The 27,917-nt window shown below is 31.2% G+C and overlaps 1 protein-coding gene across 1 annotated transcript in view; it reads left to right on the top strand.

Annotated features, from left to right (window-relative positions):
• The window catches only part of LOC123659393 (heparan sulfate 2-O-sulfotransferase pipe), an 82,783-nt gene that overhangs the window by 39,061 nt on the left and 15,805 nt on the right, over positions 1-27,917 (top strand). The window contains exon 2 of the mRNA XM_045594608.1: positions 2,141-2,277. Within this exon, the coding sequence (XP_045450564.1) occupies positions 2,141-2,277 (137 nt within the window). The remainder of the gene's footprint in view (positions 1-2,140; positions 2,278-27,917) is intronic.

The raw sequence follows: 27,917 nt of genomic DNA on the forward strand, positions 1-27,917 counted from the left end.
CAAATCCCCATGTCTCCAGATCGATAATTTTTATCCTTTTTTTCTAATTGCCGTCTTGTTTTTTTTTTTTAAATAATCAGTTCATATTTTTTATTATTATGTCGGTAAAATCGGTAAATATTATTCATATTTTATCAATATGTAATTCGTATTTAGATATGATTTCCAAAAAACGCGATTTACTAAAAATACTGGGCTAAGCTCGGTCACCCAGGTACTATCTTATTAAATGTAGAATTCAAAATTGTTTAGCGGGATCTTGTTATATATAACATAGGAGAAAGTTGCTTCTTTTCCGCGCTTTCAACTTAACAGAAAATACTCTGATAAGTACCGAACGGAGACGAAATTTTCCTCAATCATTGTGTTATGTAATGCTACCTAAAGTTTTAGTGTGGTGTTAGTGTATGTTACTTATAAGTATTTATTTATTTGAAAGTGATAAGAAGTAGTAATGAGAAAAACTGGAGTAAAAGTAGAGTAACAATGAATTTTCTCTAAAGACCTGACCATGTAGACGCAACTCTTCTGATGTTGCAGATTTCCTAAGAGAAGGTGATCTTACTTAACATTAGGTGGTACTCTCGGCTAGTCTTCTCGCCTTTTATGTAAAAGTAATGTAAAAGTAATATCAATAAAAAAGGAATTCAATATTTCAAAATATAGGTAACACCAACTCATTCAGTAACAACTTAAATGTTGGTTGATGGTATTTTAAAGTCTGACTCACTCACACGGGTTTTACATCTGAGTCTTAAATTTGATCTTAATTATAAAATACCGATTAGACAATCGGTAATAATTTACGCGTTCTATCTAGGTTCACTAGGTTCTATAGGCTACAAAAAAATACTGGAAATATATTTTGTCTTGATGTTCTAACCTAACTGTTAACATCAGAATATCCAAGAAAAAAAACCGAGCTAGAAACCTTATCTTAAAGCTTACGAGAAGAATTGAATTTTAAGTTGACACACTGCTCTACCTCTTGTCACGACTAAAATAGTTTCTCATATCTATTTTTAAACAGATTGCTTGTAAACACTAAAATTGATTGCAAGACATTTTGTGAGCAAGTCATGAAATCGTAACGACATTAATAACATAATAACCTAGCTAAGTGTAAAAATGGTTAATTATTAACAATTAAAATTAAGCACAGTCGTTTATACCAAACATGTTTTACGCATAACTAACTTGTTTATTTTGCTTATTTGTAACTTTATTATCATTTACGATGTAAGTATGTAAAAGTGTTTACTTTTCTAATTTACGTGGAGTTAATAATTGATAATCTAACAGTCTACAAAGTGATAAAAAAAATATATAAATATAAACCTTTGTATATAAATTTACATTAAATTTATAAATAAGACCTTATTGGATTGGGATCGTGCGATTGTGAGACTGTATTAGGTACGTTATAAAATTACTCTTACTTTAGAAAGTCTTGTAGCAAGTCGATGTTTTTTATGGAAAATAAAAGTTAACCCGTTTTTATTTATTATATAACCATATATTTATATGGTTAGGTTAGGTTAGGACATGGAGAGTAGTGTATCATCATTACAGCCTATACAGTCCACTGCTGGACATAGGCCTCCACAAGTTTACGCCAAAAATAACGTGAACTCATGTGTTTTGCCCATAGTCACCACGCTGGGCAGGCGGGTTGGTGACCGCAGTACTGGCTTTGTCGCACCGAAGACGCTGCTGCCCGTCATCGGCCTGTGTATTTCAAAGCCAGCAGTTGGATGGTTATCCCGCCATCGGTCGGCTTCTTAAGTTCCACGGTGGTTGTGGAACCTTGTTATCCCTTAGTCGCCTCTTACGACACCCACGGGAAGAGAGGGGGTGGCTAAATTCTTTAGTGCCGTAGCCACACAGCACGTAGTAGTAGTGTATGATAACGTATTATTATAACCCTTCATCAAAAATACTTTAAATTTAGTTTTAGAAAGAATTAAACTACAAATTCTCCAAATTAAAACTATATACATAGTTTTATAATTTTTTACTGATCATCATGGCATCTTATTATTAGTAATTGTATTTTATACTCTTACATGTATCTTAATAAAATAAATAAATAATAAATCTACTGATTGGTACAGCTGATAATGTAATTTATAATGGACAGGACGAGCGAGCTGGTGGCGCTAGTGGCAGTTTCCTGCACATTGTTCCTGTTCCTGCACACACGAGACCTCAGCACCAAGCTTCAACGCATGCAAAGACTCAATGATGATGTCACCGCCTTCAACCACCTCACCGACAGTGAGTTATTACAAATTTCAAATATATTATTTGAGTAGCTTAACAACAGTTTGACACAGTAGTCTCCACGCCTCGTGTTTTCAGGTCGCAGTTCATGATAATTATTTGTATAAACCATACAAATGTTTGTCAAGTTCTATCTGTTTTTAATATGTGTTTTTTGGACTTTTGATACAGGATTTCATATCCTACGGTCAGCTGTTAATTGTGTATGTTAGCCTCCTGTATGAATGAATAAAAAATATTTATAAAGTTATTTGCATCAACGCCTACGCTATAAGTATTGGAAAGAGTATGGTAATAAAATATAAAGATGCTATAAATAAATTCATTGATATGATAAAACGTCAAAATACACCACTAGAATTAAATAAGAAATAAATTAGCATTCCTGACAAGTCATAATAGGAGTGATTAAAACTGCACCCGTCTATCTTGTATTTTATTCATAGGATAAGGCAAACAAATTAATTTACTTATACGAAGACCCCTTCTTAATGAAGCTGCTGTCAATACTAATTGCACTTGCTAGATAAAACGGTAAGCTATTAAGTTAATTAATCTTTTAAAATTGTGTACCTTAAAGCACTGTTTATGAAGCAGTTTATCTTAGTAAAATCGCTTAATGACTTATTAATTCAACATGTGTTTATTTTCGTTTTAAGTAAAATCGATGCCTAAAATTATAATTTTTAATTTGTCACTTTCTTTTAACCGACATTAAATAAGCAAGTGGTTCGAATTCGACGGATTAAGAGTGTTAATTCATAACTTTTTACTGGGTGTACCGATTTTGACGATTCTCATTTTATTGGCAAGTAGTTTACTTTTAAAATAACGTTTCAATAATAAAAGATCATAGACTTTCCACGCAAGTACAGCAGGAAAATATTACATAAATAATGTAGTTAGTAGTAATTTACATAAGGTAACATGAAATTGTCTTACATGATTGATATAGAAAGTATAGAGCGATTATAAAACATCCGATTAATACGTAATATTTTTAACCGACTTCAAAAAAGGAGGAGGTTACTCAATTCGACCCTATATACATATTTTTTTATGTATGTTCGGGGATAACTTCGTCGTTTATGAACCGATTTTGATAATTCTTTTTTGTTGGAAAGAAGTTATCCCAAGGGTTGGTACCATGATAAGGAAACCAGGATCTGATGATGGAATCCTAGAGAAATCGATGGGAACCCTCGAAAATCGTAGCGATGACTGCGTTTGTTAATTTTTTTTTCGTCGACTTAAATTGTATTACTTGTCGATGTAATTGAAGTTGGTTTTTTTTTTTCGTTTGCTAGCAAACACAACTATTATAGATAAACACGTATATATAGCTTAAAATAAAATTTAATAAACTTCACAACATGCCATATATGTGTATAAACCATAATTCAACATTTAAAAACTGTTCTGGTACACCGGTGAAAAAATTGTTTATCAACGCTGTCGTTAGCGAATTCGATCTCTGCTTTCATTTAGTATTTGTTCAAATACTCATTTTTAGTCTTAAAACTTTTCCTTATGAATAGATTCAATATATAAGGTCCTATATATCATATAGGTAGCACGGACCATCAAATAAATAATATTCTCAAGTATTTTAATTTGTTTTTGTACTTATTCGTTTAAAGAGATAATGTTCTATCATCTTAAATTATTATTTACCACTACAAAGTTACAGACGTTGAATATGTGCCAGGGAGGCTTACAGTGGTCGAATTTAAACTCCTGCGATAATTCATAACCCAGGGAACATCCCTAACTTTCACTTTGTCTAGAAACAATTTTATTACCTCCCAGACCGTTTATGGTACCTTTCAACTAACCATTGACTGTTTTTGGATGATTTTATTTTTGCAATTTATTACTTACGTAAGGTGGTCTCGTAATAAATTTTTATTGTTATTTATTAGTTATTATGACAAGATTATCGATTGATTTGCATTGTATTATACAATAATAAAGCGGAAATCACTATAAATGATATAAAATTAATTTATAGGAACTGTTATGAATATCTTATTAAGAAAGTTGAAGATTGATCAATTTTACTATCGTTTTGAGTTTTCAAACATATATTTTAGTAATAGTAGCATAGTGCATATTTTCAAATTGCATATTTGTAGTCGCAAAATAATAATTAAGGTACTTCTTTTGCGATATAATACTCACTTCATCATTGATATAAAAAACGCTTCACATTCAATGGAAGCCGGTTATTCCAAATAAGATTCTGGTAACAACAATGACAGATTATTTATAGTTTTAATCCGTTACTATATCTCCAGTACGTACCTAACAGTTATTGCGAGCGTTCTAGTACAAGAAAGACTTTGAACCACTGCATTCTTTTCAAAATTTGTTAACATAAAGTTACAGACTCGCTTCTGGTACAAGGATATAATTTCATTTTTATGTTTATTCTTTATTTTATTTTTTGTTATAATACAAAGTTACTCAACAACATCGATGGCCAACTTCTGCTAGATATAATATATTTAATTTTGACGCTAGGGAAAAGGCACTACAGGCTGTTCTTATTCCCCACTTATCCCATTAACCTAGGAAACTTCTCGTGGTTCTCCATTGTCCACCATGACTAGACTATACAGTCATTTCAACAGATCTCATAACTTAGATCTATAATATAAAAATGAGTCGCTGAATGTGTTGCTAAGCGCAAAACTCGAGAACGGTTGGACCGATTTCGCTAATTCTTTTTTTTTAAATATTCCTTGAAGTACGAGGATGGTTCTTACGGGGAGAAAAATTCTAAAAAAAAAAATTTTAAATTTCCTGAAAAAAGTCTAAAAACAACACTTTTCTATACTCCCATACAAAAGATTTGTGATAATACTTAAAAGTCAATTTGAACTTTAATACCATACGATAAAGTTTGTGTTAGGCGATACGAAGTTCGCCGGGTCAGCTAGTTATAAATAATTATATTGCACAAAAAATAACACACATAACCTTAAGTCACATGTATCAGAGTATCTCCCAGGATCTAATTTACAAATGAGTTTCTGTATATTTATCTGTTTTATTTTTAAGTTTTTTTCTCTTTTTTTCTGTTTCTTCTCTTTAATTGGGAATGGCATTGTCAATTATTTTATATGACGTGTGTATGTTTTTATGTTCTTATGACATGCGCGCCGGACAGCGAAGTTTTAGTAACAGTATTTAAGTTTTTTTCTCTTTTTTCTGTTTCTTTCCTTTAATTGGAAATGGAATCGTAGGTTTTTTTTTCTGTTTCTTTCCTTTAATTGGGAATAGCATTGTTAATTATTTTATATGACGTGTGTATGTTCTTATCTTCTAATGACGCGCGCGCCGGACAGCGAAGTTTTAGTAAAAGTAAATTTAGTAATTAGTAAAACAGAAAAAAGAAAAAGTGTTATCTGCTTCTTTAGTGAAGCGAACGTCATTAAATTTTCCAAGTTCAGGACCATAAAAATCAAAAAATAAAGATTCTGTAGTAAATAATAAAGTTAGGTAGTTATAAATCTGCTCTGTGCCTATGGCAGTAAAGAATATAGCCACCCCTCTCTCTTCCTGTGGGTGTCATAAGAGGCGACTAAGGGATAACACAGTTCCACTACCATCTTGAAACTTATAAAGCCAACCGATAGAGGCATAACCATCCTACTGCTGGCTTTGAAATACACAGGCCGAAGACGGGCAGCAGTGTCTTCGGTGCGACAAAGCCAGCCCTGCGGTCACCAACCTACCTGCCCAGCGTGATGACCATGGGCAACAACACATGAGTTCACACATTTTTGGCGCGAACTTGTAGTGGCCTAAGTCCAGCAGTGGGCTGCGATATAATGAAGTGATGAGTAACGTAAAGGCGGAAGGTACATTTGTCTATAATCGATCAAATTTACTAAATTACTGAACCGATTGACTATTTAACAATTCTTTCACGATTCTGAAGCTGCATAACGAGATATAACGGGCATTTAAAAAAAATAATAAATAATAATAATAATATATGTACCATTCTGGTATGAAAACTTAAATTGGCTGAATCAGAAAGATATGTCAAATAATATAAAAGTCTAGCTGACCCAGTGAACTTCGTACCGTCATATTTACTCATTATTTTATTATGTGCTGCTATATTTTTATCGTATATATTACATATATTGATTTTTTATACAATCTTGTCTTGACAATACAAAAAAACCGAACACAAATAAAAGGATTATCTAATTTTGTTCAGTCGTTTATAACTCATGCGCGTACGTACACTTGGTTGATACATTTTTATTTATATACAGATTAGCGTTACGTAAGTTAAATGTAGCGTGGCTATGAATAATCGAAGTCCACCGCAGACTAATACGGGCCGGTGTTAAGGCATTTTCTCATTAACTGCGACCGCAAGTTGCACTGAGGGCTCGATGCACGTACACCACTTCCTTATTAGTTGATCTACATCGGACATACTCGTATGTGTGACACGATACGCGTAACCATTTGCCGCAGTTTTCGAAGCACAAATTACACATTCACACAGTTTCAATGAAATTGCGGTACCAGACACAACGCTATTATATATTATATATATATATATATACATATATATATTATTTATATATTATATTTATACGCTATTATATATTATTTATATATTATATTTGTGTACTTTTTCTTTTATATACCAATATGGTACGTAGCTTGGAGACTAATGATGTTCCTTCCAACGTGAACGAAGTCAAAAGAATTGAATGTACTGTTATGTAAAACTGACGTGTTGAGAATGAAGATGTCATTTCCGACGCACCGCTTGTCTCGGTTAATTCACTGGGCACAACTAAAGGCCGTTAAAACAACAATGAATTGAATTGTGCTGATTCCATAATTTCAATACAGTTTTAATTCCCAAGAAAACACACATACCTATATAGATAATTCCTAAGTAAATACAATAAATTGACCAGCACTTTTAAACTTTTATTTCTTTATAGTCATGAGCTTGCTACACTTTAGATGAAGCTCGACGTTTCACCACTTTTTTTATATCATGACTACTGTTTTGTTAGTATAAAACATGGTAATCAATGATATTATTTCTCTCACAAACACACTCTTCACTCACACATCTCACAAGCTTTAGCTACAAGCGTTTGGAATTTCAATTTTATATATTACGAACAAAGCTCTAAAATAAAGATTCGTATATTTTCTTCTAACAGAAATATTATATCATTGAAAACAAATAGATCCCCCAAGGTAATTGCTAATATTATACTAAGGTTACTTACAAAATATCTTTCTATCGAATTCATACAATTCTTATTAACTAAATTTCTTATATAGTAGTAGTAACGTAGTAGATAACTACACAGTAAATCAGTCAGTCAGCTAAGTTGGAACAATTTATTTTATTAGTATGGATATAGATAAAATCAGATTAGTCTTGCTAAACTGGAGTAAATTGTGATTTGTAACTCGAGATCGTTAGTAGATATTTGTTATGATAAACGGGCAGGAGATAACACGTTTAGCTAGCTTCGGAGCACCAAGGAGGATAACACCCTCGAGAATGATATAAATGTTTGTCACTGGCGACTGTTGAACCCATGATCTCTAACGCCAGATAAATGTTTAACAAACGTGACGTAAAGCATTAGTAACTATTTAAAAAAAGGTTCTTTTGTATATTTTATATTACTTTTTTATATATTTTATACACACACGATCGTCTGCTCCTAAAATAGGCTACTTAATACATGTGTTATACGTAATAGCCAACTAATAGTTACAATTTTTTGATAGCTTATATATATATTAACCTTTCGTTACTTTATCAATCTTGCGCTACTGTGTCCCGCGGTAACATCGTTTCTCATGTTAGAGATCTTTTTATAGAGATAAGATCGCCCTTGCCAATATTATTTGTAAACATCTATAATATAAAAATGAGTCGCTGAATGTGTTGCTAAGCGCAAAACTCGAGAACGGTTGGACCGATTTCGCTAATTCATTTTTTAAAATATTCCTTGAAGTACGAGGATGGTTCTTACGGAGAGAAAAATTCTAAAAAAAAAAATAATAAAATTAAAGAGTTATACTACAGTCGATACTGTTAGGCGATACGAAGTTCGCCGGGTCAGCTAGTGTTTTATAATTATGCTTTTAAAGTACAATAAAGAATATATATACATACACCCACACTCGAGATGGGAATATAACTCACATGCACAGAGCAGAAAGTAGTATCACTGTAAACTATGTTACCGGCTAGTCATTAAGTAAGGACTATTAAGTTTTTTTTTGTGCTTCGAAGGAAAGCTTTCGTAACCTTTTAGAAAACAATTTACAGCTGAGTCACCAAATTAGCAGTAGACAGCTAATTAATGGTAACGCGTATTCAAAAGTTAGTATCAAGTGCGCGGATGCTCCTTTCTAGGAGGCTTTAACAACAAATGATATAATACAGCCTACTGCAATCTAAATGCATACTATGAAATTCGGATTTATAAAAAATCTCAGACTAAAATTGCCTATTTACGCTTTTTTAATATTTATATTATGAATACATATATAAAAAAAGTAAGAAAATAAATTAAACATTTATAATATACATATATACAATGTATATAATTGTTCATAAAATGTATTCTAAAAAAATTACTAGTTCATGTACAAGTAAATGTACACAAATCTACAAGCATTTAAACTTATCCCAAGTTCTGATCAAAATCCATAATGAATTCTATCATTAGCGCTCACATTTGATTTACTGTCGAGCAATAGGCTGTTATTAGTGTTCAACGTCACACAACAAAGATGTTATAAACTTTGACAGCTCATTAATAAATAAATGATCGTTGAACTATTTCGTTCGTAGCGGGTTTAAAATTATTTATTTGTAAGTAATGCCACATAATATGTATTGTATAATACACAAAAAACGGTGTACATAACACATTAATAGAACAGGAACACGAAAGTTGATCCGGCAAACGTAAGCTTTGCATAGAAAAAAATCTGGATAGGCACCCTTAATCACCTAACGGTACGTAATATCCTTTACTTACGATTCTAAAATACAAAAATAAAAGTCATAAAAACCGTTCAAGCCATTTCGGACTGCGACCACGGTGGTGACATGACATTTGTTTTATATATTAGATATTTAGGATATATATATATTTATTTGGCTCTTTATATAGCTCAGTTAGTTACGACGATTTTAATTAATTTAATTATGTAGCCATATGGTGTCAGGGTTGTGGTGTTCAAAGGTAGATTTTTATTAAATTTACCACGGACAAAGATAAAAGGTAAAGTAAAGTAATAGGTGAAGCTGCGGTATTTGTTTAGGGCGATGGTTCGTCAATATGAACATCAAAGGGCTATTGTCAACATTTTACTGTAACAGCAAAAGTAAAGGCAAATACACTAGCTCTCACACATACATAGATAGAAAAAAAGGGGTTTAACGTACACGGAGGACGAGTGTATGACCAATAAATCGAATAAGTATAATTCGTAATGGTTTAATGCAAGTTCTTACTCTGAGGACTACAAACGAACATTATCATATTTTGTAATTTTGTCAATATTGCATGAATATTCTTGAATATTCTTTTAAATATTGTAGGTAACGATTCATTTTTGTTACTCTATTTTCATATTCATACATGCGTAAAACCTACGCAGGTTGTACGCATGTATATATATATTAAATACGTCGTATTTTATTCTATATTTATTTTCTATAGTATATTTTTTAATATAATGTTAGCTTAAGTTTTCGTTCTAACTTCTACATAACGTACCGCTTTACATACCTATTAGGTAATTGGCAGATACCTAATTACCTACTCAGTTATCCTTTCTGTCGATTTAAACATGACATTTACATTAAAAAAATCTCTAATGCAAGAAAAAAACATATACACAATATCATTTCAGAAAGTCTGTACTCTAAAATTAGATGGTCTACACAAAACCAAAGAGGCCACAACAAAAATCCTCAAGCGTCGTATAATTAATCAAGGACACTAAAAAACAAAAACATTACGACTACGTTTAAATTTGCTGTTTTTTTAATGAAAAAAATACACAAAGCATGTTATTATATACACTTTAATATACACGTAGTCTGGCCTTTTAACGTGTTGTACACAATTACAGATTGATTCTGTACACGCCCTCACGTATATTACTACACTATTGTTAAGATCATAATTGTTGTAAACATTATGTAAGGTTATTAATAATTAGGAAATTAAACATTTTTATTGAACATATACTATTAATTTTTTAGATGTAATGATGTGTTTACACATTTAATCATATTTTATATCGTAACACATTTAACGTTATGATGTCTTTACTTGCTAACCCGACAGATAAACGCTAGGAGTTTAGAGAGAAGATAAATCTGGATAATCACTTTATTCTCCTAATCTGAATCTTTGGTAGGTTATTTATATTATATATATAGGTATGTATATATATTCAACATTCTAAGAATGAGAAAACTTAACTAGAGTGTGCTTTAGACCACACGACTGAAGTAAAACTTACGAAACGTAACTCTCTCTTTCTATCTTCACTAACTTATATCTCCCTCTCAACTTCCATTCGCCTCACCCAATCACACTTTTCGTAACGCTCTCGTCACGCATTCATCAGCTTACTCCCCAAGTCAAGCGTGCGTGAAGAAGTTTTACTTCAAAAATAAAATAAATGCTATCAGAGTAAAAGTACTGCAAAATGTAAAACAAAGATAGCGAGTTCACATATAACAAAATGTTACATCCTACTCAATTTCTTTAAAATATGATGTTCGGTTACGCGTCAGTAGGTCGCCTCTCATCTGACATAACGATTGTATGATTGACATACAATGCTAATAGTGTAAAAGTGGTGAATAACAGTAACTGTTTTAATTTGATTGACGGTAAATCGATGAGCTCTGTTGAACTGTTACTATTAACGATTCACACGATATCGTGACGATCGATTAGCGATAGCAGTTTGCTATTGCCCCTGAAATGCTTTATTGAACAACCGCTCTACAATCAAATTGTAATAAAAAGAACAATGCATTTGAAATATTGTTAATTGATGAGATAATTACAATTATTCTGATACTTATTATTAAATTTCTTTGTACAACTGTACTATTGCAGAATTAAAAATTTTAACTTGATTCTATTCTGTAAGGCTTACAATTAGTTGAATACGAGGCACACTCACACATGATGCATTCCATGCTATATTCATATTTAACTATTTTTTATTTAAAACGGCCTAAGATAGCAACGAACCCCATTTTCTCTATGGTCTTTTCTTTTTTTTATATCTGTAATACTTTTTATTTAAATGTTTGTTTTCGCAACCTGAAAAAGAATCATAGTAATTAAAATAATCATAGTATTCACATAAATCTGTGCTACATGAGATAATAAAAACGTATTCACAGTATGATTATATTTAATCCATACCTAATTTTAGCTGTATTCGAGACGTTACTTTTCAATAACAATACTGTCACAAAGTTTGTTTTCACTTAGATTCTTTATATGAAATCAGAAAATAACTCTTTGTTTGGAAATTATATGACCGCTTCACTTAAATATTTTATCATTTTATTTTTATAAAAATTTATTTGAAATCATAGATTGTCCTATAATTCAAAATGCTCAATGTAATTGAATAATATAATAAGCCTTCCATGAAAGATAAAGGATCTAGATAAAATCGAAAGAGAATGTGCTGCAGGAGGTTTCTAACTTGAACAAAGGGTATTAAAATACGTCCATTTCGATACATCGATTATATTATCTGTTTTATTCATCTTATCTATATACATACAATGAATGATCAAAATTTATGAATGTGCATAATTTGATAATTCTTTTTCTTGTGTTCGCTATTATTAGGACAAGGTTCAAGTGCATACAAAAAGTCGATATGCTCACCAAAAAAAAAAAAAACAAATGACAATACGGTAATTCGAAGTTTACCATAACACGTTTTAAAAATAATCAATGTTAAAAAGAAAGAATTAATCTGAAAAAACATGAAGCAAAGGTATGATTTAAAACAGGACTAGTATTTCAAAACATAGCAACACTTACAGCAAACTATGAGCATTAACATTTAAATAGAATATTAAAACACAACGTCTGTCTGTGAAACATATTGCCACATACGTAACAGTGACAGCTCTGGCGTTCTAAGTTTTGTTCTTCGTTGGCTACAAGAATATTTTAACTTCAAAACAACTTAAAAGTAACTAACTGTTCATAAATTTCTAGACAGGCTTTGTAATAAACAGAAAACCAATAATTATGACCAATATGCTACCTTACGTAAGGTTTTGTTTGAACATTGACAATTTTTTTGTATAACCTATACATTGTTACTGTAATCGAAGCTAACCGTAGAACCAAACTGGCAAGTTTTACGAGAGGGCGAGGAGTTGAAACGGAGATAATTTAAAACAGCGCAAATTTCTCGGAGTCTAAAAACGTTAGAGAGTTGACTATTATAGCTCGGTTACTGTTTTCACCACCCGCCAGTCATTTCAGTAGTCGTTTATGCGCAAAAATTGACATTTTCACCGTTATTTATATCGCCTTAAACCTAACGGCAACCAATTTTTATACTTACGCTTGTCAGTGAAAAACGAAATAGTGGCAATTAAAACCAAAGAGCAAAGGTTACGTTATGGTTAAATATTGTTATATATATAAGATTTACTTTCTTTTCTTTCTTTTTAATTTATTTTTTTAACAAATTTCTTCTAGGAAATATATGTTTCAACGCTCCTAGACTACTGTATCAACTCACCAACTACGAGGAGAGTTGAAACAAAGTTACCAGTTGCATTAAATTGACTTTTTATGTGTACAAAGAAAATGTTAGCAGTTATTTTTGTAACCATTTGATAGTTAATAAAACAAGGTTTTACTTAGTATACAACACGTTATACACGATCGTTTATTTTTAAAGTTAGGGGTTAGGGGACTTAATGCAAAAACTGTTTCAACTCTCCTCGGTCTCCCTTACCTATAGCCCTCGTACTCATATTCCCATCGTACTGTACCAAATCACACGAATGCCTCAATTTATATTTAGAGGTAGTTTCTACTGTGTGGGCCAATCTTGATATTAATTTTTATATTTATTTAACTATATTTTGAAAATATATTTTCATTATCTATGAATTGTACCTATAATTAAATGAACATTAATTATAATTTATTTATTAAAAATTACAACTTGCGCCGACCATCGCGCATTGGTGTACACAAATGGGTAACATTTTAGAGATAATCACAATAAGTTTCCTATTTTTAATAGTTTAAATAAAGTTTAAATTTACTAGAAAATGTATAAAAAAAATAAATATCTATAAATAAATAATAAATAAACATCTACACAATACACACACGGTCGTCTCTGTTCCTAAAGTAAGCTACTTAATGCTTGTGTTATGGGTATCAGTCGACTGGTATAGCTACATATTTTTTTTTTTCGATAAACATACTAATAATATATATATATCACCCAGACTCAGGGTAGGAATCGAACCCACATTTTTGTTTTACATGTCAAAAAATAATTTTAACGATGATTATGCTTGGTGATTATTATTGTATAAGTTAAGATTATATTTCATTACAAACACTACTTTCAGGTTTGAAAAACATGTAATGAATAATTTTTTTTAACTAATTAACAACGCCTAATTTAGTAAAATATTTGATCTATTTATGATCAGCAGTAAATTGTTTACGAAATATTAGATTAAATATTATGATCTTTATTATTTAATTTATATTATAAATACAACAATGTTGTGATTTGAAATAATTGGTACTTGTATTGTCTTCACAAATAATACTAGTTAAGAAACCCTTCATTCTTTCAATGTCTAATTAAGCGTTGTTAAATGTTACGACGGTTTAACTAGAAAGGATAGGTTAAGGCAGTATCATTGTCTATTCAGAGGTCGGTCAGCGACCGCGACAGGCCCTTAGGACCCGGAAAGCTGTCGTGATTCGTTTTATCGTCCTTCGGCTCAGAAGGCCATTATTACGTCAGTATATTGCTCCGTATGGCTAACCGAAACCCTTTGAGGCATTGTATTCAAAATATATTCTAGTATTGTCGGGTACAGTTAGAGTTATTCGATTTGGTAACCTCGTTATTACTGTTTAAACAAGCTTAACGTTTCATATAAAGCGTGTCAACTTGTTCTTATTTTTTCGTTAATTTAACGATGTCAATCTACACAAACCGTTAAATGTCAGCGCTTTACAGAATAAAGAGTTTAATGTAAGAGTGGTCAATGCATTTTTTTAATAAATATGCAATGCAAACCAAACCTAAAGGTATTCTTTTAAATGTTGTAAAATATGCACTCCACCTTTATTTTTAATGTTTAAATTTTACGTATTAATCTACAATATTGTTACGAAAAAATGCGTTAAGTCACAAAAGAAATTTGGAGATAAGAGAATTTTATTTAAGAGTACTTCTATTGTATTTTGAAGAGATTTACCTTGTCGCCTGAAACCTTTGGAGAGGATCAATACAACAAGAAGTGAAGCACACCTTTGATCCTTGCGATACCGGGAAGTCACGCTTTTAAAAGTCATTACCATGGTGCCCGCCATTCTTGGTACAGGCTGCGTTAGTTCAACACTTGATCTCAGACACGAAGATTCTACGAACCTTCACAGTTATTAACCTTAAACGTAAATTTTGTTTTCTTTACATTTGTAAAGTAGGATGAAAGCAATTTTTTTTTCTCTCTAAAACATCATTACTGTCGCTTATGATAGTTATGTATTTTTATTTATTAAAGATGTTAATTCCTGCAAATACTTTTAAAAATATTACAGCCAGGAAAGTAAGCGAATGTAAGGTCTTATTTTTTTACACCTATTTTTTAGACAATTTGACACATAGTTTTAAGTGAAATTTATGGAGTACACATAATGCATACAATTTGCATAATGATCAAAAATTATATTTAAAACTTGTTGACCCTATTTTTTTATTATAATATTAAAAGGAGCATACCAAATTAATAGAGGTTAAATTATAGTAGCTTTATTAATATACGGTTCAAAGGCACTTCACAACCATCATTTAACAAATTAAAATTTTAAAAGTTGAATTAAAATTATTTTTTTTTAAAGTATTACATGAAGGTTTTGTAGAGAATAATCAACAAGAAACTCCGCAGTAGTAACTTTTCAAAATAATATATAAACTGTTTGATTTAAAAATATTATCTCGCCTGAATGCAATATAAGCTGTTTTAATAATAATAAAATACGGCGCTACTAAGTCCACACAACCTTATCATCTATGTAATCCTGCAACGAATAATAAGCTTTAGCTATTATTTTCCTATTAATTCAAATTTACATTGAGACAATTGCAAATAGTTTTTTTTTTACACATGCGAATACTCATAGCCCAAAAATGAGACGTTTACTTTGCAAAGTCGCAAACTTGGAGTTACTTTTTGTTATTTCTTCTCGTGTTTATACTGCGATTATTACTATTTCAATTAAAACAATCAATATTCTTGTGAATATACAGAATATTGTTATAAATATATTACGACACAATTGTTAATATAAATAACTGATATGTACAATACCTTTTGAAAAACATCCCGCAGGGAGACTCGGGCTCTGAGATCATAAATAGTTCCATTGAATTATTTTTTTATTTGATATTCATAGTTCGCTGTAGGTGAACAGAAATTAAACACATTATCTGTTTTGTTACTAAGCAAGGAGTGAAATCCTTGACTTGTCCGACACCATTACTATGTTATTACAATTTGTTTCCAAAACATCATGTAGAGCTCTCCGTATACCAATGTCACACCGAGCCCGCAAAGATTTTTTTAATTGGTTAAGTTTTGTGTCGCCAGAACCTAAAGACACTTTGCTATTTTTATTATGTCGATTAGTAAGATCTTATTGTTATTATTTGTAATTATTTTTAACGAATCACTTGTTGATGATATATGTTCCCCAATTTGTACTTTAGAGAACTCATACCCATCAGTTATTTCCTTAAGAGACTTCTTTAAATCATTAATTTCACATTGCAGTTTCCATTCAGACTTTGTGTCAATTGTGCAGTATAACCGTTTAAATTTAGCTTTAGATACACTCTTGTTTTTATTTTAATAGAACTATTTTTGTTTCTAATTATTTTATTATGTTCATTTCTTGTTTGAACCACAACCACACCAATTTCTCAGGACTAACTTGCTCAGTGAATAGATAGATACTCGCTTCATATAGACTTTATTCCTGTTCTCTGATGCGAATAAGAACTGTCTCACGTTTATCGCTATATTGGTTGAGGGAAGTCACCACCTTGTACAGTTGGTCACGCTGCAGCTCCACCTCCAAATACTTATTATCTATCTTTACATGATAAGCTTTTAAATCAGATTTTAAAAATATTCTTTGCCATTTCTACCTCATAATTCTTACTCTATTTAAATAATTGTACAAAGAGATTTTGTGAGGATTTTAGTTCATGAAGTGTACGCTTTAGTTTATCCTCCGTGTCTTTCGCTATGCCTTACGTGTGATGATTGTGTGTGCTATTTTAATACACTGAAAATAAATAAATAAATAAGACTGAGACACGGGTAACTTATGTATCTATATATATTTTCAGATACATGTATATAAAAGGATATTTAGTTTTTTAAATAAATAGAGCTTATAAAATCAGTATTAATTGTCAGTTTAAAATTAAGGAATGAATAAGTGAGTAATTTCATAAATAGTTTATCTATTACTTCACTTAAAGTTTTTAATTATAGAAAGACAAATGACAAGATATATAATCTTTATTTAAATTATGTGTACATATTTTTATTATATTTATGAGACAAATATTATAGCAAATATTTCTAATCTACCGTCTTGCTTTTCATATCAAAAGCAAAGTGAAGCCAATAGGATGAAATTACATGAAAATATTTATCTAATAATTTAAAAAGCTGCTTAATGATGTAATAAGAATTTTCAAATACAATACTCCCCGGGTTGTCGATGAAAATTAGAACTATGTTCAAATAGCGGGCGTTGAACTTGACAGCTGAACCGACGATTTTAATACTTGATATTTTAACTTCTTTAGGAGTTCGAAGAATACTTCGATACTAATATTTTAGTAATGTTTACAATTTTAACACTATATTTACTTTGAAAATTAGTGATTTAAATTTAATTTAATATAAAAATCTTAGGAGTTTGTACAGTGTACATTTTTTTATTTAAAAATTTTACATCCACGGGCTTAAAATGCCCGCCTTTTGTAAAACATGCATGATAATTGTATTAATACCACAGGCGATTTATCATATAAACTACAGATCAACAGTCCTGTGACTGCCTAGTAAAACTAGGACGTGATCCGACGCTGACGGTTTTTTTTTTTCTTTACAAGTACTCCTTGATCACTCATTATTCATTCATTCATAATTTCGGAACATTTTATTCATTTTCTTATCTATCTACACTTATTTCCTAGTTACCATATATTTACGCTTATGTTCTACTTACAATATACACTTAGCAACAGTGTAAAATTATATGTATGTGTTACAGTCAATGTCTTTTTTAAAAAAAAAAACAACAAATTTTAAAAATGATTTTATAATGAAAAAGGTTCATATTGCCTGAGAGGAAATCGGGGAAGTCTTACTTTGTAGTCATCTAGTCTAAAATAACTGTATAACGTTTACTTTATGCGCTGATACTAATAAGCCCTCTGCAGATCCTTGCCTGAGCTCTAATAATATAATGAGCACACACCGTCATGTAAAACTGTTCTGGTGACGTACCTATTTAAAACGCAATTTACATGCGTAGTTATGTAATAGAAACGAGTTCCTTGAACCAGGACTAACATCAAGGTAAAGCATGTTTTATAGCTTAAAAAACAAAATTTTAAAATATCACTTCCGTCCTAGTGCTTTTGAAGCGATCCTTGTGTATTTTGTTAAAACAAAATACCATTAAATCGTCATTATGTAGTTTTATGTTTATTACGTAAGTGACTTCGCGTTTTCGGTTACAATGGACATTATTATAGAATTAGATGTCGTTACAAGGTTACGTTTATTATTATTTATTATTATATAATCAAGTCCTTGGCTAAATTTTCAATGTTGTCATTGTCATTGTTCAGTAAAAATATTACTTATACGTAGATAAATTGTAATGCTTTGTTTAATGTATCACAATTTTAACACTTTGTTTAAGAACAATTAAAAAAATATAGTTGGAACAAAAGGTAGGCTTAATACCTAGTGGCCTTCTCTTCCTGTTAACCTTTGAGCCAAATAGAAAAATTAATTAATTATTCTCATTATAAATATATAAATTCTGATTATTATAATGGGTTTGGTAATATTCACTCTGTAATATAATAAGGCCTAAAATATTACGCTAACTCTTGTATAGAAATAGAGTACACACGGATAAATTACATTTGCATATAAGTATTTAATTATAGACCGTACAGAGAAACTATACATTATACTAATGAATTAATCATTTAATGAAGTTACAAGAGAAAAATTCAACTACAAACACCGCGACACGAGAATTTTATATATTAGATGTGTCGGTGTTATGCGGTGTACATTTTCTGGAGTCCTATAGAATTAAAGACAATTATTTAAAATATTTACCTACTCTGCCATCTTTGCTATAAATACATAAGCACTGCATCACTAAGTTACGTATATGCACATACATATATTAGGCTAAATAGTACTTATCTTTGATCGTATAAAAATAGTCACGCTATGAGCATTAAAAACTACTATATAAAAAAACTGTATCGCTTTTATACCTAGAAAGAATTCCAACAGTGATTAAAAGAATTGTAGAGTCCATTAGGCGATCAGGTTACGAGTTTACATAAAAACTTGAGAAAACATCCTGTTTTCTAGAAACGACGGCGATAATTTTCCAGGAAATTATATCATATATACTTTTAATAGAGTTTTCAACACATTTCTATCTTTACTTTATAATTACGCTAGCTTTTAACGTCCGCGTGAATTACACAATTTTGGCTGTTATGTTTTCTTTCCTTAAAATGTAGCCCAAAGTCGCACAAAACGACGATGTCAACAACAGACATGATACTTTATAAGTTGTTTTAAAGGCTACTAAATAAACGTATTTTTTTATTTTAGTTTTGATTAATAACTTATTTGTCTACTATTGAAGAATTTTCGAAATCATTTTCATTAGATTTTGAAACAAATAAAACTTTCATCTTTATAATATTAGTATACATTGAAAAATAAAATAAAAAATATGCCTTGAATGCAAATGTCCAATTGGTACCCTGTTTTGTAATACTCAATTAACTTAAAGTGCGAGTTATCTTGCCTCAACACGTTTAATTTCTCATAAAAGTAGCCAGCACCATACTTAGATGATAGGCTTAGGAAATTCAAAATAAAATTACATGCAAAGTGCATTTCCTTATGCACATTCCTTGTATGGTACTAGACCACTAGTGCAACTGCGTCAGATTAGAGCAGTCACTACGCATTGCGTCTAACACGTTTTTTTTTCGTAACCATGTCCAAATATTTAGGTTTTACATTTTTTATGTTTTCGTGTGTTAATTTTTTATAAAACGAAAAGGTCATTTCATTATTTTACAACCAAAATATAATTCTTTCGTGTTTTTTTTTCAATTTTTTTTTATGACTTTTTACTTTTTGCAATACATAACATAACTTTTAATAAAATATAACCATACTCCATAATTATACATAAATCTGATTTACGTAGAAGTCGATAACAAAAACCTGTGCTATATTCATTGCCGGTTTACTAAACTAAACCTAAGCTTAAAATTGCTAGTAATAAAAGGTATTCTTGAACCTCTAACGTTGGTTTATTAGTAACAAAACGGTTTACCGTACTTTAATACACTCAAATTAAAGTTCTTTAAAATGTGTTTCATTTTTAAAGATACAAAAAGAAGAAAAAAACCTCAAAAAGCTCAAATAAATATATAAATTTAAAATTACTAAAATAATTAAATAACTATTTGATTATCAAAGATTACTTTCTACGAACATAAAAATGTTCTAAAGAGAAGAAAATTATAGGCCAGTATTGTTTTATAGATACTATAATCGTTTAATAGCATACAGTAGTGTAATTATATTACATCACTATCGATTAAATTCCTCATTTATACCCGAGCTACCGTTTAATGCTGATAATCATGACAGTATGTTGGCTTTATTAGTGTCTTGGAAATATTTTATCTTGATTAGGACCAATATCAGTATGTATATTTTGTTTTATGTTTAGAAATAGCGCTGTTTCTGTGGACATTAATTTACGTATAGTAAAGTAAATGCGAAGATAATTATTATATTTTTGAGTATAAAGGTAATTAGTTAATAAAATTACTTAAATGGCACGCTAACTGTAATTACTGTTTACGGTATAGTGTAAATAATTTTACAATTAAAACCTAAAAAGGAAAAATAAAATGTTCTATTATAGTTCATTTGGTCTATTATCATTTGAAACATAATTCTTTGTCATTATCTTCGGAATCCTTACTAATATTACGAAGCTGTAAGATTTGAGTAAGCGTTTATTGGATTGAACTCGCTAATGTTAGGAACTACTAGTTCGATTTGAAATATTATTTTAGCCTTTAATAGCTTATTTATCGAGAAAGGTTTTATAAGATCAAGCTCTGACCAATAAGAGCGGAACGTAAAAACAATGTTTAGCCTCATTTCATACGGATAAAACCACGGTAGGAAACTAGTACATGATAGTCCTACGCATATAGAAGTGGTTTTTTTCATTTTTAAACACCTCGTGTATTCGTCACGCTGCGCTCTACTGCTCTGAGATACATATTTGTATCCAAATATAGAAATATGTTGGTTATTTGTATATCCATAATTCTTTATCTGTATATAGAATACACTTATAAAGAATCATCAATTATTGATGTTAATAGACCTGTCTTGGCTAGTGCAGGGTGTAATTATGATGAAAAACTTGCTTTTTCCTCTTGATATTATGTTAATACAAAACGTAGTTGCGTTCGCTTAGAATGGTTTCATTTAAATTATTCTCACAACGTTTGGGCAAAAAATTTAAAGCGCCATTGCTTTTGTGATTAAATCGAAAGAACCGCTTTATTAAAAGCTTTTATTTAACTTGCAATGTAAGTATGTATGTATGTTTGTTAGGGTAGAACCTTACAACTCAATTTTGAAGCATATACCTATATTCAACCTTTGGAGCTGAAATTTTGTACGCACGTTTAGGTAGTTTGAATGACACAGCTTTGTTAGCTTTGTGACCTCATTCTAAATCCAACATGGCGGATCATCCAAGATAACGCAGTACTTATTTTAATGCACTCCTATAATATGGGAATCAAATGAAAGGGATTGCTGAAAATAACTCAAAAAATAAAGTGACATTACTGTAAATCCAATATGGGGGACTTTTAAAGATGGCGGGGGTAGGTACGTGTCTTTCATGTGGCCATTGTGACCTTTTATATTGCCTACTCCAAAGTATAAAGATATAACAAGTTAAAAAATAAAATAATTACTTTATTTAGAAATAACCTACAGGACGGTACATAATATTTAATTATAGATAGTAAAAATCACAATTAATTTCAATAGCAAGGCACGGACAAGCGAATGTCTATAATTTTTTTAATAAAGCTGTTGATTGTTATCGTAATTGTTTTCTAAGTCGATGATTTGAATTAAATAACTATTAACTGTCGAGCTACCGTAGACGCTGATAAAAATCTTATTACTATTATCTTACTAACTCACTCTTTAATTACAAATTTGTAAAATAAAATTTAATACCAAGTTGGTCCAATTAACACATGGACCATATCACAGTTTCGCAGTTTAAATCTACAAAATTCATTTCGTATTTCATTATGAGGGGAAAATATTTAAAGGTAAGTTGCATATTTTAAAATTGTGGGACTATTCTAAAATTATATATATATATATATATCAGAACTAGGAAAAGGTTTCGGAAAAAGTGTGCCTACTTTGTCCGAAAGCGAAACATTTTAAGACTATTATAATAAACCAAAAAGGTATATATTAATTAAAACCATAAATAATGTATATTAATATATCCTGACAAGAAAATAACAAAAAGATCTCTAGAATCTACAATATAAAATAATTTTAAATAAATTATGTTTATTAATGTTTATTAGCAACTTGTAATATAATAATAATAATTAGATAAATAACATTAAACTAAAAAACCTTAAATATATATATATATATATATATATATATATATTTAAGATCCCCTATGAGTCCCTTTAGGCAAGGTTCCGAAGATACTGGCAGCGTTCCCCCTTTGAATAGCTAGACTAATTCTTTGTCCGAAGTAGCTGCCAGCTCTTCGGTCTCCTGTGACGTCGAATAACCTTTTCGATATTTCCTTAAAAAGTGTTATAGCACTAGGACCCCACGGACCCAGGGTCTCGACACCGAATGGGACAAAATCATATTCGGAGCCTAGACCCCTGTATTTGTCTGCTTTTGTTTTTTCCGCCGCTTCACAAGCCGCACCAGCTCTGTTGTTGGTTCCATGTAGATGGCAAGGGGCCAGCGTGTCTGAACAGGTTGCATCCCATACCAGCACCCGGCCCATCTTCCATGGAATCAAACTCATACCGTCCGGTCTCTTGCCATCGTCTCTTGCAATACCAGTCGGCTCAAGTAGACATGGCACGTTGACGGTGGCAAGGGACCGGCGTATGATATCGTTAAGTGCGGCATGTCTCGAGAAGCGGCCTGCACTTTTTAGGCATGACAGACCGTGATGTCCTAGCTTATCGACATCACTGCCACAGGGACATTTATGAGGAGCGCAGACCGGAACCCCAAGCCGTAGACAGGTTGCGATTCGGAGCGTGTCAGGCTCAAGAAATGTTCCTGTATTTGTCGAAGGGTACGCGTGAAGCCAGTAGCCGGCCTCATGCCTACCCACGGCCAAAAGCCTAGCACGCGCCGAGCCTGTACTACAGCTTAAAAGATTTTCATAAGTCAATTTGCAGTTTATGTCGTCCCAGCTCCTCTGTGAATTTGGAGAAACTGGAAAATTTTGACCTGGGCATGCAATTAAGAAAGCGTTTCTAGCTTCTTCCAAACCAGCAATCTCAAAGTTTGAAGGGGATGCCCTTAAAATTTTACTTATGAGATTTGCTGAACTATGGACAGAAGATAGGAGGCTGGTAAAGCGACACTGGAAATTTTGCGAAAAGGAATAAAATAAAAGATTAAAATAATTGATCCTAAAATGCCGATATGAGTTTCAAATGTAAAAATCGTTTGTGGTAACCCAGAATTTAATTAATGACCGTCAGTAAAAATTGAAAACTAAACGAAATAAATAAAAAAAAGTACAGGTCTGTCTCGAACCGTAAGATTAATTATTGTGACGTGATCTACTTTCGTCGCCTCGGAGAATTGCAGTTTCGAACTATATAATTATCTTCTTATTTACCTAATTTACCATATAAATTCATGAACGTTTTTCTATTAAATATCTTTAAGTGTATTGAAATTATTAACACAGAAACTGTAAAATTAAATGCACATACCAAAACGTTTGCTAAGGAACTATTACAAAACCGCATAATTAATACAGTTATACATAAAAGAGAAGACAGACGTTGCACTATTATTTTGTTGTAATACGGGATATTTACTACGCTTGTCATTGGTGAAGGTATAATGGAGTAACCAAGTTGCTTGTAACAATTCCCAAATATCTGGAACTTATAATAACTAAACTGTAATGAGTAAATGTAATAACTCACAAAAGATGTATTTAATACAATACAACGCTTAACGTTTTTGCACGTTTTGTATTAAGCAACAGATTACAGAGCTCAAAGCGATATTATAAACAAATCAACAAGTTAATGCTAATATTTAATTTAACGTATCAAAATTGTTGATTCAGTCGCAAAGCCCGCGGCTATGAGCTAAGATGAATCTCGGACGCGCTCAGAATTGTTAACATTTAAAAGTAAATGCCTTTCATTAGGACGCGGGAGTCATGCCATGTCTATCATCATTTTCAAAATCACAGTTATATCTTTATTTCAAAGCCGCAAATTATTTTGCGGTTGATTTAGATTCTGTATAATGAATACAAAAAAGGTACAGTTCATTTCATTGGTCATTTCGATGGTATCTGAATAAGATTTACATATTTGAAATTAGGCTTGCATTCGTTTTTTCCCGATTACTTTAAGATATATATTATACTAGCTGACCCGGCGAACTTCGTATCGCCTAACACAAACTTTATCGTATGGTATTAAAGTTCAAATTGACATTTAAGTATTATCACAAATCTTTTGTATGGGAGTATAGAAACGTGTTGTTTTTAGACTTTTTCAGGAAATTTAAATTTTTTTTTTTAGAATTTTTCTCTCCGTAAGAACCATCCTCGTACTTCAAGGAATATTTTAAAAAAAGATTTAGCGAAATCGGTCCAACCGTTCTCGAGTTTTGCGCTTAGCAACACATTCAGCGACTCATTTTTATATTATAGATTTCTTATAATATTGTATCTGGACTATTAAAAATAGAATTTATACTACGCATGTAGTTAAATGTTTGTTTAATACGAATTTTCTATATAAAATTTAGTGTATAAATTTCCAGATGTACTGCACGAAAGTGACGATGTTGCGAAATCACAGTTTTCATTGTCCTGGTTCTAAAAGGCGTATTTTAAACACTACTTTTGTATTTAGACAATATTAAAGATATAAGATATTACGGCACTACTTATAGCTGACAAGTACCTAGTAACAATCGTCTAACCTACCGAAAATATTAAAATATTGATATAGAAAAAAATAAATTCATCATTTCAGCCTATTGCAGTCCACTACTGGACATAGCCTCCAGCCTCCACAAGTTCGCGCCAAAAATGGCGTTTACTCATGTGTGTTGCCCCTAGTCACCACGCTGGGCAGGCGGGTTGGTGACTGCAGGGCTGGCTTTCTCGCATCGAAGACGCTGCTGACCGTCTTCGGCCTGTGTATTTCAAAGCCAGCAGTTAGATGGTTATCCCGCCATCGGTCACCTTTATAAGTTCCAAGGTGGTAGTGGAACTTTGTTATCCCTTAGTCGCCTCTTACGACATAGCCACCCATTCCCACCCAAAAAAATAAATTGACATGAATATAATTGACACGCCTTGCGAGAAGTACTTACTTAAAAATGGTTCAAATGATTTAAATTTTTGATGTAAAAAAAAATGAAGTAAGAAAATAGGCCGAAAGACGAGCTACGACAAATATTTTTAGAAAATAAAAAATTTACTGCGCTATTATCATATTTTATATAGTATGAAAAGTCTGGTTTAAAACAAAATATATTACATTCATACTTACAATAACTACATTAGTAATTAGTTTAAAATCCTTATAACCAATATGATTACTACATTAAAATAGCATGCCACATCTTAACTGTAAGATCAAACATTGACAAGGAAATTGATACCTAAATGAAGACGACGAAACCGCAGGCTAAATTATCGTGATTCACTGTGGTACGAGTATCGGTTCGACTAAGAATGTTACACCGATGCTTCGAAAAATGACAAGAGACCTGTAACTTATATTTGTATAGCATTTGAATCATCACAGTCTGTTACACTACAGATCATCACATCAAGTATCAATGTTATATTGTAGTTTGCAAATTATTACAATATAAGCAAAAGTTTTAAGGCTGGTTTGGCTGGATTTGGTTTTGCTTATACCATATAAAAGTTTCTGCTACCATTTGAATAAAGGTTGTATCAAAATTATATATCTACTCTTAAGATGGACTGATTATTATTAAGACCAGACGTTATCGATTAATAAATTAGTTCACTGATTCATTAAATTACATTATTTACATATGTAAATGTCAAAAATATACTTAACTTTCAAACGCTATTGTCATTTTCGTACATATACTCGTAATTAAATCGGATGATTACTGAAATATTTTATCGGTTACGGGGTTACCGTTTCACCGATTAATTAGTTTGAGCAATAATGAAATTGTTCATATATATATTGTGATACATCTGTCTCAGAAAAAATATTAAAAAAAAAAGATTTCAGATATCTATGTCCATCGCCCTGTAGTGGAAAAGCATAGTGGATTACAATGCACAACAGTATTTGAACTGTTTAAAGTACTACTACAATACGCATATTTGTACGTTATTTAATTTGAATAGTCACGTTAGCTTGAACTTTGTTGATCAATTGTATTTCGGTGCAATAATTTAATTCATTATCATAAAAGCAACAAAATCGTTACTGTAAAGTCTGGCAGTACGCACCAGAGAACTATGTAGGACGGAAGCAATCCGCTATAGACGAATCATTATGGCCACGTTCGCTCTTCTTCAATATCATTATTACTCATGTATCAAGGCGGCCTTATTTATTTTTCTTACAACGTTATTATTTAAAATGAAGATGTAGTTTTTGCGATCGCGCTTCCAAATTTTAAGATTTCGTGCTCTAATAGTAGGCACGGGTTGATGTTTCTTTTTTTGTATTTAGATAAGTTTATATGTTCATTGCTGAACTTCGAAACGTATAGAGACGCTATTATCTTTTTTATTTAAAAAAGGATGTATCGTAAAATAAGTTCAATTAAAAAAGTAAATTAATTTTACAACTGTTTGTTCTCAAGCCATGCTCTTAATAAAGCTAAAATCATGCTGTAAAGTTTAACGACGCAGTTAATTTGTGTTAAGAGACATGCTATCAACTAACTTATTTTTATGTTTAAACCTAAAAAGCGTGAATAATCTTCCAATTTTTTTGAGATTAAACAATTTGATATGCTTCATTAAAAAAGTACACGCTCCACTTTAAAGTTCCTTTTATTTTTAGAAGGCTGAACGCGAAGGCTGACGCTAAGTTCGAGCGGAATATATCAAATGGGATCATCTGTTTGAATAATACCTTCATGAAAGTACATTTTTCAAGATAAACCGGAAGCGTGTTGATTTCCCACAACGGTTGTAATTTATAAAACTACACAAAATTGAATTAATTTAAATAAGGTCCACTTATTAATTTTTTTTTTTATTATTGATATTCTAGATCTTATAACTATTGGTGAGACGCTTTTTTTCAATATGTTTTAATAGATTTTTAGTAAAAATTTATACAAGATTAAAAAGTCATAAAATCAAATGATAGGTCTAACAACAATTTCCATTTTAAACAAAAAAAATTGCCGATAATTCGAATATTACCGAAGGTATCCCTTCAAGTGGATTTACAGTGGAAGTTATCTGAATATAATAATAAATCTGATATTAATACGTGTATTATCGATTTGTGAAAGACAATTTTCACCCGGAGGTCACGAGCACGGAACCATTCGGACATGATTTATATCGTGCGATACAGTTTATCGTCGACACCACCGTTATATTCGTGACACAAGGAAGATTATTATATCATCAATCTTCCTTTGTCTACCGGTCTCGAGGACATAA

The sequence above is a fragment of the Melitaea cinxia genome, chromosome 14 (genome assembly GCF_905220565.1).
Source record: "Melitaea cinxia chromosome 14, ilMelCinx1.1, whole genome shotgun sequence".
Lineage (NCBI taxonomy): Eukaryota > Metazoa > Arthropoda > Insecta > Lepidoptera > Nymphalidae > Melitaea > Melitaea cinxia.